Raw genomic sequence first — 20,529 nt, 5'->3', positions numbered from 1 at the left:
TACGTGGCCGTGGAGTGGTGGCACTGAGACTGGAACCTAGGTCTTCAGACTCCCAATCCCACACAAAAGTCCTGTGTTCCTTTGTATTTGTGACTGTGCTACTGATAAAGAAATCCTTGCCCCCAGGTCCCAAGGCATTGCCTTTCTAGGAGTTCCTCAGGAACGAAATGGACATCAGCGTCAGTCTCTGTGGCCAAGGGGTCCTGCGGGGCCCTGCGGGGCCCTGCGTGGCACAGCAGCAGCAGCAGCAGTGTCCTCATCCTCAAACCTGAGTCTTCCCCCTGCCAGCTGCCTTGTCTCCGTCATGGAGTTTCCCCAGCAGAGGGCAAGCCGAGGGAAAGTGGTTCCCAGCTGCCAGCCTCATCTAGACAAAATTGCATTAGCGCCAGCCCCGGCTTCGGTCCCTCCAGAGTGAGCACATACAGCTCCCCCGCAGAAGGGAGGGGCAGAGAGACACGGAGCAAAAAAGGAAACTTCCATTTCTTTCTTTGGCTGGGAAGCACTTGGCTTCGAGCTGCCACTCATCTTGTAGGTGGGGAAGATTAATACTGATCCTCTGGAGATTATAGAAGTCTCTAAAATGAACCCTTGGGCGAAAGGTTTGCTAGGGAGAGAGGCTAGTAGGAAAGCCCGAGGTTTGAGTGCAGCAGGAGGGAAAGAGAGGCAGTCTGAGGAGGGAGAGAGGCCCCTGATCTCCTCTCGTGCTCTTTTCTGGGTGTCATTCTTCTTTCCGTGGGACTTATGTCCTTTTGTCCAAAAAGACCAGAATAGTCATGTCCTGGCAACTGGAGCAGGGTGAGGGAGGAAGCAGTAGGAGGAGGCAACTATCAGATTGTCACCTCAAGCAAAACAGAGAATGCGTTAATAGTATTAATAGTTAATATTTAATAGTTAATAGCGGGTCAACCACACTTCATTTATTATCTTATTTAATAGATCCTACTGTTATCCCTGTTTTAGAGAAAAAGAAATTGAGAGGTTTATGGGGCTCCTCAATGACAATACCTCCCAATAGGTGTGGGCCAAGCACTCAGCAGATATTCTCATTTAATCCTCACCACAAACCAGTGAGAGGGAACCATTATGCCCATTTTCTCCAGGTGAAAACTGAGGCTCAGAGAAGTAGGGAACTTGCCTGTGATCACTAAGTAATGTAAGTGGCAGAGTGAGGGATTAGAATTTGGATGTGTGACTCCAGAACTTATGTGTTCAACACTGTCTTGCTGCCACCAAGTCTTCTCCACACCTTCTGGGACTCCTGCTCACATAGCCTGAGACCACAAATATCTGCCCACACCTGCACTTCCCTGCCTTTTGCCACACAGGTGAAAACCCAGCCAGGAGCATTCACTGGGTTTAGTTCAGACTTGCCACCAGCGTCTTTCTAGGGCTTGGACAGATGGGCCTGGGTAACATGGGGCCCTGTGTCTTGGGGCTCTGGCTCCCATCCAGACTCCCGAGGTGGGAGGAAACCTAGAGAGGACATTACCACCCTCCACATGCCTTGAGATTTCCCTAAGAGATACAAAGATGTATAAATTGAACAGCCCTCAGGAGGTCTCCTTAAGATCCAGGAAGGTGCTTCTTGCAGGAAAGGATGGTGAGCCCAGCAATTTCAACCAGTGAGACCCGAAAGCAGCAGTCTCTCCAGCTGGGCAGGCTCCCAGTGGCCTTTCTCAGAGGCTCCTCTGCACTGTTACATGAGCAGACTCCATCACTCCCACCCCCACTGCTGTGGAGGTGGGAAACACTTGGAATCCTGAGTCACAGGCAAGGTTCCACTTCACTTTCCCTGGAACAGCAAGTCAAGGATGCAGCCGGCAGTGTATTTGGAAAGGAAGGGCAACTGGAAAGTGAAAAAGAATAGTGCTCATTTCCTTCCCTACCAACTCTTTTATTTTAAAAACATTTTATGCATTTAATTTTTATCACACCATGTGTGATGCACGTTCATTGCAGAAAATACATGTTATGGAAATGAGGTTTATTAGTGTGAGTGTTCCTCCCTTTTTTCTCTCCTAATTTATCCGTCCACCAAAAGGTTTCCAGCTCAGAATCCAATCCCACTTTCCCACTTTCCAGTTTAGAGGGTTCAGTCTTTGCCAGCCCAGTTCCTGGACATTTTGTGATGCACAATCAGAACTGGGGGGAGGGAGTAGTTAGAGAGAGATGTAGAGTCTGAGAGGCTGGAAAAAGGAAGGACTTGGGCAGAGAGGCTAAACTGATCTATATAATAAAGAACAAGGAAGGAGAGGGAGAAGGAAAGTTAGAAGGGAAAAGTAGGAGGACTTTTATGAAGTATTGCTGTGGGGCATTACGTGAACTCCCCATAATTCCCCAAGTAGAGATTGGAATAACTGTATTTTCTGGCTCCAGGATCGTAATTCCTTATTTGCAATTCTTTATTGCAAACCTTGTAGAGCTTTGACCATGTAGAAATCCAGCATTTATTAGGGTTCTATACAGGAAAGTACAAAATATCATTATCCGATAAGTGAAAGAAAATAGTCAAGTATTTATCCTGCCCTTTTTTTTTTTTTTTAAACAACTATGATTAAGCCTAAGTTCATCATCGACAAATTCTGGCTAACAAATGCAAATGGAATGGTAGAATTACAAAATCACCATTTAGTAACCTCTAATGAGATAATAGATTTAGACAAGGATCATCAGTAATCCAGGGATTCCTAAAACCATTGGGTGGTGAAGGATGGAAGGGAACTTTATAATATCAATAATACTTGAACTCATCAATTAATTTTAACATCACAAAAAGAGAGACACCCAACAGAAAACATATGTTCACATATAAACCTGTATATAATGTCCGTAGCTGCAGCATTATTTGTAATAGTCAAAATGGAAGCAACCCAAATGTCCATTAACTGATAAGTGGATTTTTAAAATGTGGTATATCCATACAATGGAATATTATTCAGCCAAAAAAAGGGGAATGGGGCTTCCCTGGTGGTGCAGTAGTTGAGAGTCCGCCTGCCGATGCAGGGGACACGGGTTCGTGCCCCGGTCCGGGAGGATCCCACATGCCACGGAGCGGCTAGGCCCGTGAGCCATGGCCGCTGAGCCTGCGCGTCCGGAGCCTGTGCTCCACGACGGCAGAGGCCACAACAGTGAGAGGCCTGCGTACCGCAAAAGAAAAAAAAGGGGAATGAAGTACTGATACATGTTACAACATGGATAAACCTTAAAAATATTATGCTAAACAAATATAATGCTAAGTGAACTGAGATACCAAAGGCCACGTATTTTATTGTTTTATCTACATGAAATGTCCAGACTAGGCAAATACAGACAGAAAGTAGATTGGTGGTTGCCAGGTGCTGGGGGGTGGGTGGAACACGGAGTGACTGCCAACAGGTACAGGATTTCTTTAGGGGTTGATGGTAATGTTCTGGAATTAGGTAGTGGCAGTAGTTGTACAACAGCGTGACTATATTAAAAACCACTGAATTTTACACTGTAATTTTTATGTTATATGAATTATTTTTCAATTAAAAAATAATATCTAGAAAATTAAAAAGAGAGAGAGAGAACCAAAAATTATGTGTGTCTTGATATATTGCAGAAGCAAGTACATAGCATGACCTTAAAAGTGAACCTGAATTTGATCAAACCTCTAGGTATAAAAATGAGTTTGGGGGCTTCCCTGATGGCACAGTGGTTAAGAATCCGCCTATCAATGAATGGGACACAGGTTCGAGCCCTGGTCCGGGAAGATCCCACATGCTGCGGAGCAACTAAGCCTGTGCACCGCAGCTACTGAGCCTGCGCTCTAGAGCCCACGAGCCACAACTACAGAGCCTGCCCACCACAACTACTGAAGCCCACACACCTAGAGCCTGTGCTCCATAGCAAGAGAAGCCACTGAAATGAGAAGCCCGCGCACCACAACGAACAGTAACCCAGACTCGCTGCAACTAGAGAAAGCCCGCATGCAGCAATGAAGACCAAATGCAGCCAAAAATAAATGATAAAAATAAAAATAAATATTAAAAAAACGAGTTTATAGGAAATTCACAGGATAGAAGGACATAGTAAATAACATTATGAGGGGAAAAAAATGCAATCTGTCAAATCTAAAAGTGGGGAATTCTTCAGGACAAGTAACTTGGTTTCTTCAATAAATAAATAGCAAGGGAAACTAATATGAATGAAAAGAAACTTAAAAGACATATCAACAAATGAAAAATGTGGTCTTTTTCAGGTCTTGATTCAAACAAAGGAACTTAAAAAATACTCATAAAGATATATACTGAAGTATTTTCAGATGAAATTAGGTAATGTCTGGAATTTGCTTCAAAACAGTCCAGTGTGTAGTAGCAGGGAGTGCGGAAGGCAGTGTAGACGAGTCAAGACCAGCTGTGAGTTGACAGGTGTTGAACTGATGGTTAGATACAGAGAAGTTCATTACACTACTCCCTCCTACTTTTGTGAATGTTTCAAAATTTAAACACACACATAAAAATGAGGCTTGATTTATCCATGAAATTGGGGCATATTTAAAAGTTATATGTTATTTAAAGGAAAATGGGCTAAGGTCAAATAATTGAGTTTGAGGTCACTCGTGCTTTATTGAAAGCTGAAATTAAAGAGCATGTGTAAAATCTGAAGTGACCAAATTATTCTTATCATTATTGTTATTATTGCAATAACTAAATTGGAAATGGAGCGGGGGGACCAGGACCCTCCCAAGGAGGCAGGAAGCAGTGCAGCCTTTCGAACACCCAGAAACACAGTCAAACTAAGTTGTTGTCCTTCTGGCCCCAACCTGCTTTTCCAGCCCCGTTTCTTGGCCCTCCTCCTTTCCTTGCTCTCAGGCCACACCACCATTAATTCACAGGTTCCTGAACACCTTGACTTCCTTGCCTTTGTACTTGTTATTGCCTCTGCCTGCAAATCCCTCTCCTGTGAACACCCCATCTTCCTCCTACACCCTGTTCGCCTCCTCCGTCATAGGATTAGTCACTCCCTGCTCCATACACACCTCTATCACACTGTGAGGCAATTATTTATTTCTAAATCTCCCCCCACCCAATTCTGTGATGGCCCAGACTCTATCTTGTTTATCTCTGCATGCTCAGGGCATGACAGAAAGCAGGTAGCATTTGGTGAATGTGTTTTGGATAACAGACTGACTGAGTAACTGAGGAGCAGCATAGACTTTGGATGGCCCAGTGCTCCGTGTGGCCCCAAGAAATTTACTCAGACTTGGGCTCTCTCCCAAGATATGCCTGCTAAACTGGGGTACAACAAAGCAAACAGTCTGATCCAAGAATAAACAACAAGATCACCTGGTTAACACCAACCCAGTTATAAGCAAAAGAAAGAAATTTAAGAGAAAAACTTGGAGCCTAGTAGTATGCATGAATTGTGTATTGGAAATGGAGAGAGATAATTTGGTGATAGGGGCAAGAGCTCAAGAGTCCTGTGAGAAATAGGGTGGCAAGCTAATAAAACAACACTGCTTTTTGACTTTTAAAAAACCTACAGCCCCCAAATATAGAAGCCAGCAGCAGCTCCCTGATGCTTCTATCCTGCCAGCCCCAACGGACAATCCACCTACAGGGAATATTAAACAGCCAACCTGTGTCCTCTCAGCAAAGAACCTAGAGCTCTGAGTCACTACAAAATCTTTCCCTTCTTTTCTTTTTAGCACTCTTAACACCTTACAACTGAAGGAGCACATCTGTGCAGGGGGAGAAAATACTCCATCAGAGGAACTTCCTAAAGATGACTACATCATACCAGATTCTAGAAAATAATTATTTGCTTACCTAATCTTATTTTTTCTTTTTCTTTCATAAATACTTTCTTCTGATGATTTTTTAAAAACTTGCTTACTTGGAAAATACAGAAAAGTACATGAAATGAAATTAAAATTTCCCATAATCCCATCAGAAATAACATTAACATTTGATGTATGCGTGTGTGCATGTGTGCATTTTATGTAACTGGAATCATGTCATATAGAGTTTTATATATTTACCACTTAGTAGTATATTTGGGTATTTTTTCAGGTCGATAGTTATTTTAGAACATGATTTATAGTGACTGCCTAGTAGTCCATCATATAACAATTTACTTCAGCCATCACCCATAGGACATTTATGTTGTTGCCAGTTTTTCTCCATTGCGAATAATACACTGTAATTAACAGCAATCCTGGAAGAACTGCTAGGTAGAAGGCATGCACTTTTTTTTTAAGACATTTATTTATTCATTTTTGGCTGCATTGGGTCTTCGTTGCTGCACGTGGGCTTTCTCTAGTTGCAGAGAGTGGGGGCTGCTCTTCCTTGCGGTGTGTGGGCTTCTCATTGCGGTGGTTTCCCTTGTTGCAGAGCACGGGCTCTAGGCGCATGGGCTCAGTAGTTGTGGCTCGTGGGCTCTAGAGTGCAGGCTCAGTAGTTGTGGCGCACGGGCTTAGTTTCTCCTCGGCATGTGGGATCTTCCTGGATCAGGGATCAAACCCGTGTCCCCTTCATTGGCAGGCGGATTCTTAACCACTGCGCCACCAGGGAAGCCCCGGCATGAAGTTTTATAAGGCTTTTGGTGCATGTTGTTGAATTGCCCTCAAGAAGGCTTATACCAGTTTATTCTCCCTCCATCAGTGTGTGAGACTTTCGTGCATCCACGGGCTATCCCTCAATCTACCATGTGTGAAAAAGGTAAGGTGTTTCTATATTTCTCACAATTGATATATATTTCGTAATCAGAAAAAAAATCATGTTCTTTTTTTAAAGAAAAAGAAGTTTTCCCCATTAAACAGATGGGAAACCTGAGGCCCATGGATGAATAACTTTTAAAGTCTTGCTTTTTGAAGTCTGACAGTTGGGTCTAGGAGATTGAAAAAAAGTATTTCTGGATAGAACCAAGATGCTTCTGAGAAGAAAATTCTAAGGACCTTGGCAGTTTCAGTAGCCAAGAATGAAGTCTGGCTCTGAAGAGAATGAAAGATGGCTCTGAGGAGACAATCAGGGGAGTCATCACAAATTTGAGGGGACAAACTTGGTTCTGAGGCCGCTGGAATGGGATCGGAAGCAGTCACCACTCCAGAGTTTCTGTTTTATAGAGACTTGGGGCAATCAAATTTGCATTTGCGTCATTCATAGGATATTGAGAACACTCCCCAAAGTACTGCTTGGCCTCATCACTGATCTAAGAAGACTTACAAATGGTCCAGGTCGGGTGGACCTTAGAGTATTAAATAGGTGGTTCTGAGAAGACAGTTTAAGATGGATGATTGGTGTTGAGGTGACTGAAAACTGGTTTTTTTTGTCTGTTTGTTTTTTTGCAGTACGCGGGCCTCTCACTGTTGTGGCCTCTCCTGTTGCGGAGCACAGTCTCCAGACGCGCAGGTTCAGCGGCCACGGCTCACGGGCCTAGCCACTCCGCAGCATGTGGGATCTTCCCGAACCGGGGCATGAAGCTGTGTCCCCTGCATCAGCAGGTGGACTCTCAACCACTGTGCCACCAGGGAAGCCCTGAAAACGTTTTTTTTGTTTGTTTTTTTTTTAACTACTTATTTCAAGACTTAGTATTTTTTTTATGAATCAGTTACATATACATATGTTCCCATATCTCTTCCCTCTTGCGTCTCCCTCCCTCCCACCCTCCCTATCCCACCGCTCCAGGCGGTCCGAGCTGATCTCCCTGTGCTATGCGGCTGCTCCCCACTAGCTATCTACCTTACGTTTGGTAGTGTATATATGTCCATGCCTCTCTCTCGCTTTGTCACAGCTTACCCTTCCCCCTCCCCATATCCTCAAGTCCATTCTCTAGTAGGTCTGTGTCTTTATTCCTGTCTTAACCCTAGGTTCTTCATGACATTTTTTTTGAAAACTGGTTTTGATAAGGCAGCTGGAGATTCACTCTCTCTGACAAGCCAGTTTGAAGGAATTCAAAGTTGGTTCTAAAGAGATTCAAAGGTGTTTGGCAGGCTGGGATGGTTTTGTTTCTTGTTCTCCCAGATCCCCTCCATATGCTCTGGACCAACTTAACCCCAGTAGGTGCTTCATTAATTTGTTCAATAAATGAGGCCCAGTTTTGTTCTCAGGAGTTTGGTCTTTGGATCTGAAAAGATTCTAGGATGAGAAGTTGGTTATGAGCAGAAATGAGCTTCTGAGGAGGCTGAGATAATTTTCTCTGAGGCGGGCACCCACTTATGGTTCTGTGAAAATGGCTACTTCTGGGTTTGGGAACTCAGGAGGCACTCAGGCCCAGGTGGGCAGCCTGATTTACCTGGGTCACAGGGCTGGGAGAACACAGATTTGTTTCCATGCATTTGCCTCCCCAGATTTACCAAACCCCCTCCCTCCAAATGAGTCCCAAGTGAGAGCCTTAGGAGGGCCTCCCTCCCCACTATCCCCAGGTCTGCTCTTTGGACTCTAGTTTGCAAGTCAGCGTCATGGTCTTAGAGGGCTATGTTCTCCCAGCAGAGAGGCTGGTCAGAGCCCAGGCCAGGGCAGCCAGCAGGAGAGAGGGCTCAAGAGGGTCACCCCCAGGGAGGGAGGACAGGTCTGTAGGACGGAATGAGCACTGGGAAGTCTACCTGGGGAATGGGCACTAGAAGACAGGAAAGGAAAAGATTTTAAAAATCTAGATGTAGTGAGGTATAAAGGGTTTAAAAATAGCTTTATTTACATACCATAAAATTCGTCCATTTTAAGAATACAATTCAATGACTTTTAGTAAATTTCCGGAGTTGTTCAAACATCACAGTTCATTTTTAGAACATTTCCATCATCCCCAAAATAAGAAGCTGATTTGCAGTCAAGATCTACTCTTTTTTTTCTCTTTTTAATTTATTTTTGGCTGCGCCCCTCCGCATGCAGGACCTTAGTTCCCCCACCAGGGATCAAACTTGCATCCCCTGCAGTGGAAGCACAGAGTCTTAACCACTGGACAGCCAGGGAAGTCCCTCAAGATCTACTCTTACCCCGAGCCCCTGGCAACTACTAATCTGCTGTCTATAGATGTGCCTTTTCTGGACATTTCATATAAATGCAACCATACAATATGCACCTAACTTTTTTTATTATAATGTCTTTAAGGTTTATCCATGTTGTAGCACACATCCATATTTTGTCCCTTAATGATTGCAGAGTGGTCTTTCGTTGTTTGGATCTGCCACACCTTATTTATCCATTCACCAGTTGAATAGACATTTTGACTTGTGTACACTTTTTGGCTCTTATGAATACTCGCATCCATATCTTTGTGTAAACATGTTTTCACTTCTCTTGGGTAGATAGCCAGGAGTGGAATTGCTGGGTCGTATGGTAAGTGTATGTTTAACTTTATAAGAAATGGCTAAACTGTTTTCCAAAGTGGCACCTTTTTACATGCCTACCAGCAATGTATGAGGGTTCCAGTTTTTTCACATCACCAACACTTGTTATTGTCTGTCTGAAAAGGGTAACTGTTAAGGATAATCTTCTAAAACAAAGCAAGTCACCCTCTCCCCACACCAACCCCAACATATACCCAGGCAGGCAGCAAGTGCCAGTTTATCAGAGTTGGGAACCCACCCTCTGACCCCCACTGCCTTTTCACCCTCAGGCTGCTGCACAGCCCCAGGCTCCCTTGGCCCAAAGAGGAGAGAGAAAAGATGCAGTTGCAAGACTATCTCAGAACTGAGGGGTGGGAATGTGGGAAGATAGGGTTTGTGATAACTAGTGAGTGAGTGGGGCCCATGTTCTAGAAAATCCATCCAGGTAAGATCCCCCAGGAGATAGTAACAAAATGCAGCGTGTACAGATAACCTCTCAGGACTATCTCCTGGGACAATTTCCCACACCATCTGATCTTAGCCCCTTCCTCCTTCTGAGGTACGAGCACCTCATCAGTGTGTGGCCCACCATCCACCAGGCACCTTTTCTCCTTAGAAAAGTATTGCTGAGGACTTAAGGACATTTGCCAAACTGAATAAACAATGACATATAAACAAGCATACCTTATTTAGCCCCAGACATATTACCAAGAAGATATAAACAAACGGGACGGAGTTTGAAATAGAGCAATGAAGATGATGAAGGGGCTGGCTCCGTTTCCATGCAGAAAGATTAAATGAAGCAAAAAATTTTTAGGAGTCTGGGCCCTGACTCTGTGAGTGGGGGGGGGGGGAAGGGGGTGATTATTGCTTTGAGTAAGAGAGAGGGGAGTAAATGGGGACGTGGTGGGAAGAAGGTGCCAGAACGGGGCGGCTCTGGAGTGAATGGGCCCACATCCACACAAAGACTTGTACTCAAATGCTCAAAGCAGCTTTATTTCTAATAGCCCCTAAAGGGAACCAACCCCAACGTCCATGCACAGGTGAGAAGGTGAGCAACTTGTGCTATAGCTGTGCAGTGGAATACTGCTCAGCAATAAAAAGGAGTGAACTATTTATACATGCAACGACATGGATGAATCTCAAAATAACAATGCTAAGTGAGAGAACCCAGACCAAAACGAGTACATACAGAATTATTCAACTTGTATGAAACTCCAGAAAATGCAAACTGATCTATATAGTGACAGAAAACAGATCAGCGGTTGCCTGGGGACAGAAGTAGAAGAAGGAAAGACGTCCAAGGGGTATGAGGAAAGTTTTGAAGGTGATAGATATGTTCATTATCTTAATTGTGGCGATGGTTTCACCTGTGTACACATGTCAAGACTCATCAAATTGTACACTTTACATGTACCTCAATTGTATTTACATCAGTTTTGTGTACTTTTATATGTACATCAAGTGTACCTCAATAAAGTCATAATAATAGCAGTAATAATAATAATAAACAACCTAAGTACTGAGGAGAATGGACTTATGGGAGGGCTTCCTGAAAAAGGAGATGAGATAGTTTTACTTGGATCTGAGAAGCTGAGCCACCAACTTGACTTAAGAGAACATTATCGAGTAAGCTTTGCCTCAAAAGGCTCTCCTAGGTTCTAGTACTGGGAAAAGGGAGATGGGATGAAAAATCACTGAAGTGGAGGGCTAGATTTGCTATTTGGGTGCAAAATCTTATTAGCACCCAAAAGTGTATGGGTAGAATGTTGACATCTTACTTGCTCTTACCTGCTTCTTTTAGACTTGGTCTCATTCCCCTTAGGACCACTGGGATCTCACTCTGCCCAATCTTCCCCTCTCAAGTTGCATTAAGTGTCGCTGCACCAGGGAAAACAGCAGAGGAGAGAGGGGAACATTGGAGAGAACCCCTCTGACTCCATTGCACCCGTTCCTGACTCCATTTCTTCCTGGGGTGTGGGAGCTGTAAGTGGGGGCAGGTAGAAGGAAGCACACCTCAAACCCAGCCTGACAATAGAAGCTAAGCTCTGCCTTTCTGAGTGCTTAGAATCTTTCAAAATGAATGAGGCTGAACATTCCTGAAATTTAAGAGAAAAGAGTACCTCTCAGATACTAAGAGGTCAGGGTCAAGAGTCCTTAGGACCTGGTTTTCTTTTGCTTCAGAATTGAAACCTGTCCTTCGCTGGCCGAGTTCCCTTGCCCTCTCTCCTCTTCCACCCCATTCCTCTCTGTCCCTCTCCACATCCCTGAAGCCCTAGAAAATGTCCCCAGGTAGCAATCAATTGTTCAACACTATCTGGGTCCCTTCCCAAACCTCAGCCTTTATGATGATGCGAGTTTTTATCAGCACTGCCCTGGGCCCTTGGTTTTAGATTTCCCTCACAGGAGCAGGAGTTAAAGTGAACACTTTCCTTTTTCTTTACACTATAGGACCTTAAAATCAGGCAATTATTGAGTCTTGGCCTATTTAAACCATGCAAAGAAACTTAAATTTCAACTGTCAGAACCTAAAGAAACCCTGGTGACAGGACTAATAATAATTAGCTGGCAGGCTTGGCATCTGCATCAGAATCACCTGGCATGCTAGTTATCAAGGCCAGTTCCAGAACCCCATTCCAGACCTCAGGAATCAGATGCTCTGGGAATGGGGCCTAGGAATCTGATTCTGATGCACTGTAACAATGTAGGAGACCCTTTGCTTTAAAGGAACAGAGTGAGTCTCTTTGCTCCTTCTTTCATATTTTATTCTTGCCATGTTTTTTTTTCTTGGGAGCCTGTGATGAGAGATTCTTAAGAATGTGTAACAGGCATAGACTTGTTTTCCTGGGCCTAGAGTAAGATGGGGAGGGGAGGTGGGGCTGGGAAGAGGTGTGCCAATGCAAATATTGTCCCATCAGGACGTGGTGATTTTGCCAGGAGGCTACAGGGATGTGCCCGTTGCTAGAGAAGGTGGCTTTGTTCCCCGTGTTCCAGGCTGAGGATTCTGGTGTCATGGGAAAGGGCAGAGATCAAACACTGCTGGTGCTTGAGGGGTAGAATGGAAGAGAAAGAATTGGGTTGATGCCAGGGGATTGCTGGAATTCCCCTGGCTCCGGGAGAGGTGTGGGTTGGTAACCAGGGAGACCCTTGGGGGAGGAGAAGGTGTGGAGGTAGGTTAGACTTCGATTTCATTCAGGGCCTGATATCCATACTGGATAGAGGGGATACTTCATTGTCCTTGATTTTGGGGTCAGAAGTTGGGAAGGGAGCCAAGGCTTGGGAATTCCAGGACACCAAATCTATTGCACCCATCTGACCAATGGAAGGTGGTGTCTGACCAATTCACAGAAGACTCATATCAGGGTTGGAAGTAGTGCTTCCATTCAGTAATCCATCCATCCATCCTCCCTGTCTCACACACAAAGCAAGCCAATCGGGCCGACTTCCACTTACTCTGCCAAACTCAACTTTTCCACCTTTCCTAAGCCCCTGGGTGGGTTGAGTGTCCTTCGCAGTACTCCCAGAGAGCCTTATGCTTGCCCATGTTATATGACCTAGCACCATGTTATAATTTTTGGCTTCATCTCTATCTCCCCAACTGACAATGTGCCTTGTTGTCATGGCCAGCTCAAGGCCTCTCACAGAATAGACAGATGCTCACAAGCCCACGAGAATTGCTCTGGCTGTGAGTGTGGACCCTCTGGGGGCTGGGGCCAGAGGAACCTAGCACTTTAGGCCTCCTGCATAGTGGGGACAGACTTAGTCTAGGTGGAACAATAGACACCAGGCCAGCCTCCTGCCCCCTCTGCCCTGTGTCACAGGAGGCTGCCAAGGATCACAGCTCTAGCTGGCAAGTAATGAGATTTTCTCCTGGAAGGATTCTTGGCTTGATAACTGGTCCTTGCCTCTTCTAACCTTCTTCGATACCCTCAGGCTTCTGGGGACATGGAGGATGGGAGGAAGAGTCTGAGGCAGCCCCAGCTTTTACTGTTTCCCAAAGCCCTCTGCCCACCCCTTATCTCCCCCAGGTGTATAGGGCAGGGATTCCCAAGAACACAGAATTTCCCTACCCTGGGTAGAGATGGAGGCAGGGCTGGTCAGACATTTGGGGCTAGAATGGTGCTACCTCTGGCCACACATGTTCCACCTCTACCTCTGGCCTTTTTTAGCTTTCACTAACCAAGATAAGCCTGAAGCCCACCAGACTGAGGAATGGGCCCAGTATCAAGAAGAGGAGACCCAAACCCAATTCTCGAAGAATTCACTCCAGCGACACACAGTGGGCACGTCTCTGGTTGGAATATCCTTGTCTCTGGAAAAGCCCCTCAAACCCCTCGATAGAGACGGCTACTACAGAGGCCTCCCCCTAGCCCAGGAAACACACCCAACCACAGCTATTTTATTTTCCTTTTAATTTTTCTGAAGGATATACACCACATATCCCATGGGCAGTAAAGCGCATTCAACGTGTTTATAAGCCAAACAGTCACTTTGTTTAAGCAAACACAAGTACAAAGTAAAATAAAACCACAAAATAATGAACTGCATGTTCATAACATACAAAAATTGCCGCCTACTCAGTAGGTAACTACAACATTCCAACTCCTGAATATATATATAAATTTACATTTTCAGTTAAAAAAATAGACTTTTGAGAGTTCTGATTTTTAGATTTTGTTTTCTTACATTCTGGAGAACTGAAGCTCAAGCTCAGCCCTTTTCCTTATTTTGCTCCCAAAGCCTCCCCTGAATCACCACTCCTTGCCCCCCTTAAGGCTAGAGGTGAGCACATCCCTCACAATTGCACATGTCAAGCCGTCAGCAAGGCGCATCACACAAAAGGCACCAAGACGTGAAACTTTTTAAACCAAAAGGACAAAAAAAACCCCAAACCTTTCAAAAAAAGGAGAAAAACCAAGCCATATTTTGCCACATGTGAGAGTACAGTCGGGCAATATTTACAAAAAGGTTAACAGAACAACACTCTGAAACATGCTCCGATTAATACCGAGAATTGCTGTTTCAAAAAAAGCTTCAAACTTAATTGTCACAGCATCATCACAAAACAAAGGATCACCATTGGTTTGCTTGGCTTTTCTTTTTTTTTTTTTCCCCCAAAGTGAGGATCTAATTCCAAATAATACAATAGAGTATGCAAATTATTTCACATCAAGAGTACCCCAAGAAAAACAAAATCCATGGCACAGACACTGTACAAGAGTACAAGGCTGGACTCTGAGGGGCCCAAACCCCATTTTGCCAACTTGATTTTCTAGCATTGAAGGGAGCAAGGGGTCAGGCATACGATGGAGATGATACTGAAATGATATATCCAAAATCCATGCAAATCAAGTTCTTTGGATAGAAGTGAAGACCTTGCACATGGCTGTTTCAGGCAGCTGAAGTCAAAGGGAGTAGGTCCTGGGGAGGAAAGGGAAGTGGACAGAAAGAATTGTTGGCCAACAGACCTTCCACAGCGACCCTGGGGTCAAGTAGAGGAGGATTTGGCTCTGAGAACCTCCATCTGACTTAAGAGGAGCCCCCTCCTATGGCCATCTCCTCCTCCCGTCCTTTAAGTCTCTTGTGTTTCATTTTCTCTCTTTTTCCTTTCCTTTCAGCAAATTTCAATTGTCCTGGGAGAAAACGTGGTCGTCATGTCCGAAAGCCCTGTGGAGGCGCTGAAGGAGTTGGTGACAGCTGAGGAAGGGAAGCTGCTGACCTGGGCAGGGAAAGCAGGAGGAACGGACGAGTATGTGGTAGCCACGGAGGGTGACGGGAAACCACTGTGCACAGGCGATGGGTAGGTCGAGGAGCCGGGAGAGGAGTAGGAGGTGGGCACGGGTGATGGGTATGAGGTGGTGGCTGGGGACGGGTAAGAGGTAGCCACTGGGGATGGGTAGGAAGGGAGAGAGGAGGTAGCGGCAGAGGCCACACTTTTGTCTGCTTTCTTGTCCTTCTGCCGCAAGTGGATTTTGGTATGCCTCTTGCGTTCATCACTCCTGGCAAACTTTCTCCCACAGATGTCACAGGCGAATGGCTTCTCGCCTGTGTGGGTGCGGATGTGGGTGGTGAGGTGGTCGCTGCGGCTGAAGTTGCGCATGCAGATGCGGCACTGGAAGGGCTTCTGGCCCGTGTGGATGCGGATGTGGCGGGTGAGCTCGTCTGAGCGAGAGAAGCGGCGGTCACAGGACTCCACGGGGCAGGCGTAGGGGCGTTCATGGGGGGGAGTCTTGCTGGGTCGGTTGGGGTACTTGCGCATGCGGCTGGGTTTGATGAGCTGGGACTGGTAGGTGGTGTTGAGGGCCTTCAGGTCCTGGGAGCCCGACTGTGTGGCAAAGGCCTTGATGGTAGAGAGTGGAGTGAGCGAAGGCTGCTGGGTACGGCTCTCCAGGCCCTGGAAGGGTTTCTGGTCTGGGGTGCCCAGGCCCAGGTCCCCCTGCTGTTGTGGAAACAGATAGTCAGGGATCATGGGGACCTGGAAGCCACCCTTGGCAGCAGGGTAGGCAGGAGGTGGGTACTGAAGCGCGGTGCCTGCTGAGCCTGGAAAGGCCTGACCTTGTGGCTCAGGGAAGATGTCGGTGTTAGGTGTGGGGAAGGTGGGTGCCGCTGAGTAAATAGGGCTGCTGTCGTTGGACTGCACTGCGCAGCTCAGGGGTGGGCTCTGGGAGGCAGAGGAGGAGGCCGCTGGAGATGATGCTGAGGATGAGGTGGCTGGGGGGTTGGTCATGCTAACGAGGCCGCTGACCAGGCTGAAAAGGGGCTCAGGCCATAAGGTGTTGCCACTGTTGGGTGCAGGCTCCAGAGAGAAGCGGCCAGTGTAGGTGATGGGGGGCAGCCGGGTGGTTTGGCTGGGGTAACTCGTCTCCACTAGAACCTTCTCGTTATTCAGAGTGATGTCAGGAAAAGACTCTGGCAGGAGAGAGAGAGGGAGGAGGCCTGGTTACTGGAGAGCAATCACTGGAGGGCGAGGAGGACCCACGCTGCCAGGCGAGAGGTCGGGCCAGCTACCATTGACTCTTGAGCTAGTTAATAATTGATAGCAGCAGATTGCAATGTTCCTGGACCCGATCCAGAGGCAGAACCCATTTCAACAACAGCTGACGCAAATACGGAGAATCCCCCTCCACTGCAGCTCCCAGCGTTCCGCAGCAGCGGCTGCGAGGGCGAGGGATTCCCGCCAGCACCCCCTCGGCCACCGCTAGTGCGCAACCCCTACCCGGGGCTGCCGAGACATCCCTGGCCAAGGATCACCGTCCTTCCCTGGGGACAGGAGGCAGGCTAGCCTTCCTGGAGGCGGAGGGGGCGCAGCCCTGCTCGTCAAAACAAGCCCTCCCCCCCTCCCCCCACCCCCGCAGCCCCACAGCTCTCCTTCCAAAACAAAAGCTGGCTCCCCTGTGCACCGTTAAGGACGAGGAGGGGGTGGGGGATGTCCCCAGGCATTCCTCTAACACAGGACCTTGGGGATGACAAGAATGGAAGGGAAACCCCACTTGCATCCCTTAAGTCCAGAAGCACTGCCGCGGTGAAGGGGCGCTGCAAAGGCCGTGGGGAAGGACCAGACTCCAGGATGGTGGCGAAGGGGCTAGCCCTCGACGTAGGCCACAGCTTACCTGCGGTCAGGTGCTCGTAGGGCTGCTCGCCCGCCTCCCCCTGAGGGTTGAAGGCGCCGCCGCTGCTGTTGCTGTTGCTGCCGCCCCCTCCACCTCCACCGCCCCCGCTGCTGCTGCTGTTACCGCCGCTGCCCTCCGGGGCCCCGGAGGCACCGAGGAACTGGGGAGCCCCATTGCTCAGCAGCATCATCTCCTCCAGCTTAGGGTAGTTGTCCATGGTGGGCGAATGAGGAAAGGAGCCAAAGGGGTCGGAGATCTGCAGCGGGGACATCAGCTGCATCTCGGCCTTGGCTGCCGCCATCCCGGACTGGTGGGCTGGAGAGCTGGTGTTGGGGCAGGTGGGCGCAGCCCGGGGCAGGAGCTGCGGGGGACACCTCTCGGGGGCCTGGCCAGGTCACATGCGGGGCGCGGGGCACACTGTGGAGAGCGCAGGTGGGGTCTGCCGGCTCGCCCTCGCCGCCGGCCGGTGTAGACGCGGCGCGGCTGCCGAGGCTGGGGTAGGGGCCGGTCCTGCGGCGGAAGCTGGTGGCAGCGGCGGCGGCAGCTGGCGGCGGCGGCTCCCCGAGTTCTGCGCGCTGGGATCTCTCGCGACTCCCCGGATCCGCCTCTATTTGAAGGGTCTGGAACGACATGGACCCACCTCCTTCGTGACGTACATGGCCATAAATGGGAAACAGGAAGCCCTAATATGGCAAGACCAGCCGGGAGGACCCGGAGTGACGTGAAGCCCCCTCTCCAAGAGCCATAGGCACTGCCATCCCGCACCCTGGGCCCGACGCCGGCTCCCACACCCTGGGTGCCCAGGCCTTGAGGAAGCTTAGTGCTCAAGCCACAGCTGAGGACTCCCGGACCGAAGCTGCTCCGTAGTTCCCGGCGTTGCCCCCGCCCCTTCCCTCCGCCTTCTTCCCTCCTCCCGGAGCCGGAAACAGCCGGGCCATATCTGGGCACTCCAAATAAGGCGCTGCCCATATAAGGGTTGTTCCGGCGGGGGATCCTTCCTGCTCCTTATATGGCGTTTCCGGGTCGCTGCTTGCTGTTCCCTGCCTCCCTCCCTCCTCCCTGGTTCCGAGCCGGGAGCCCTACGCGCGCGCAAGAGCTGGGGACGCCCAGGCGGGGAGGGTTCCAGGCGCGTAGCTCTATGCGCTTCGAGGCTCCCGGCGGGGACTGGGCTGGGAAAGCCCAGGCCCTGGGCGGGGGCGAGGGCGAGTAGGACCTGGGTTCTGCCACCGTGATCCAGGGCTCGCCCGCCTACCTCTGGGACCGTGGGAGCCGGGCGGGAGCGAAGGGGAGGAGCTGCTGGGCTGGCCAGGGCAGAGGCCGCCCAGGAGAGGCGGGGCCCTGACCCCAGGCCTCGACCAATGGCATGGTGCCTTTCCAAGTGTCGCGGGGGAAACTGAGGCTAGGAAATAACGGCCAGATGGTTCCTGGGTTCCTTCCTGTGCGGTACGGTGGGCCATCTGTTTCTCCGCCATCTGCCAATGGGGTGGGGCTGCTGGAGCTTGGGGATCCCTCTGTGCCACCCGAACCAAAAGGCTGTTCTCTGGTCCCTCTGGGGAAGATCCCACGTTTGGGTGGTTGGACGAGGTAAGCTGATTGCTTCTGGAGAGACCTGAGTGCTGTTCCCACCAGGAGCTGGTGGTCCCTGTGTTGGTGGGAGACTGTCCCACCTTTATCCAGAACAGGTGGAGGTGGGGCGGGAAGTGTGGGAATCTGAAAAGGAGGCTTCCCTGTGGACTGTCTGGGGACCCCAGGCTGGCTCGAAGAGAGGACCTGCTTGGCGGGTTGGTGCTGCCCTCTGGAGGTCCCTCCAGCTCGGTTCCCCCGGCCCATGGCCGAGTGGGCTCTTCCGCCGCCGTCTTTCTCCCCCTCCCGGCTTCTGTGCTGGGCGCTGCGCCAGGCTGGGGGAGCCTTAGACGCAGTGAGCGCGAACTGAGCAGGCGCCGCATCCTGGGCTACCCCTGCAGTCCCTGGGGAGCCGCCACAGCCGAGGCGCCCAAATCCCGGGCGGGATAACACTCCCCTCCTCGAGCCAGGCCAAGGGCAAGGGTGGGAGGAGAGGGGAGTAGACTGGAATGGTTCCCGCAGGTCTCCCAGGAGCGGGACGCAAACGAGGAAGCCCTCCCTGTCTCGTCCCCGCCCTCCTCCCCACAATCAAGTGCGCAACCAAAAGAGAACTGGGATTCCGGTAGGGGAAGGCTTCTGCTCTAGCTCTGAATCCAGGGGAGGTGGTGTTTTTCTGAATTTAAAAAGAAAGCAGAAAGTGTGTGTGTGGAAGGAGCTTGCTGACGATACTGGGAGGGAAGGGGGCGGGTTAGGGTCTGCTTGAACCTAAACAGCCTCAGGAAGTAGGTGTCGGAGGGTTTAAATTGGGGGGGGGGGCGTAGCTATCTTGGGCTTCATCCCTCTGAATCCTACACACACACACACACACACACACACACACACACACACACACACACACACACACACACACACACACACACACACACACACACACACACACACACACACACACACTTTCTTATAAAAACCGGCTTAAGAAATCCGGCAGTGAACCAGGGCTCCCTCCTCTCTGTGCTCTAGGTCTGAACTCCCCATCCCAAATGCTAGGGCCTGGTGGGTGTCCACTCCCACCGCCTACCGAGTTGTTCATTAGGAGCAAGAGTGAGGCACCTCTCTGAGGCCTCCTGCTGGGCAGAAAGGCCAGGCCAGTCAGGGTCAGATGTCTTGTGTCTGAATGCCCATTTTGGTACTTCCTGGTGGGGTACCTTGGCCAGAATTTTGTATCTTTCTTCAGCTGTAAAAAAGAGCTAATGTTGGGCTTCTCTGGTGGCGCAGTGGTCGGGAGTCCGCCTGCCGATGCAGGGGACGCAGGTTCGTGCCCCGGTCCGCGAAGATCCCACATGCCGCGGAGCGGCTGGGCCCGTGAGCCATGGCTGCTGAGCCTGCGCATCCGGAGCCTGTGCTCCGCAACGGGAGAGGCCACAAAAGTGAGAGGCCCGCGTACCGCAAAAAAAAAAAAAAAAAAAAGCTAATGTTAATGATGCCCACATGGAAGGATTGTTGTGAAGACTGAAACTCACGTGGACTTCTGTCTGTGAAGTCCTAAATAAAGCACAGTGCCTGCCTTGCTGTTGGCATTCAGTAAACAGTGGCTATTGTTATTTATGACCCCCACAGGGTCACCCACAGCTCACCCACCCATCCTCAGCCTCCAAGCAAACCCCAGTGACCCTTTTCTGAAAAGTTGTACAGAGAAGGAGAAACATTCCAATTCTAACACAGGGGACATTGTCCTGAAGAGCTAATCAGAATCCTTCTTGCGGCAGTAGAACATCATTTCCTAGAGCAGAATTATTTCAACCTTGACTGTGCAGCAGAATCACTGTGGAGCTCTGAAAAAGAAAGGTTTTACCCTAGGCTAACTGAATCACAATCTTCCTGAGCTCCTGAGGGCCAGAACTAAGCAGGCACTTTGTCCTAGGATCCTTCTTCTGTCTCTCAGGAGCTGCCCAGACTCCAAGAGCACATCTTCCTCCCCCAGCCAGGGCAAACTGGTTCCCCTGTGATTCTAATGTGTAAGCTGACCTACGGTATGTTCAGGTCCTCACTGAAGCTGGGCACTCGAAATCC

The 20,529-nt window shown here is 49.1% G+C and overlaps 1 protein-coding gene across 1 annotated transcript; it reads right to left on the bottom strand.

Annotated features, from left to right (window-relative positions):
* Window positions 1-14,473: 14,473 nt before the first annotated feature.
* EGR1 (early growth response 1) lies at window positions 14,474-17,469 on the bottom strand. The gene is made up of 2 exons (XM_082652628.1): window positions 16,897-17,469; window positions 14,474-16,195 (listed from the first exon to the last, which is right to left on the bottom strand). Exons 1-2 carry the CDS (start codon window positions 17,195-17,197, stop codon window positions 14,901-14,903), a joined length of 1,596 nt encoding a protein of 531 aa, XP_082508754.1. The 5' UTR covers window positions 17,198-17,469; the 3' UTR covers window positions 14,474-14,900.
* Window positions 17,470-20,529: the final 3,060 nt, after the last annotated feature.

Source organism: Grampus griseus (genome assembly GCF_964374135.1).
Source record: "Grampus griseus genome assembly, chromosome: 3".
NCBI classification, from domain to species: Eukaryota; Metazoa; Chordata; class Mammalia; order Artiodactyla; family Delphinidae; genus Grampus; species Grampus griseus.
The sequence above is the reverse complement of the archived record's forward strand: the minus strand, read 5'-3'. Positions and strand labels throughout refer to the sequence as shown.

Coding starts and splice junctions, on each gene's coding strand:
- EGR1 (XM_082652628.1), bottom strand. CDS start 17,197: ATGGCGGCAGCCAAGGCCGAGATGCAGCTGATGTCCCCGCTGCAGATC. Junction 16,196..16,896: donor CTACGAGCACCTGACCGCAG/GTAAGCTGTGGC, acceptor CTCTCCTGCCAG/AGTCTTTTCCTGACATCACT.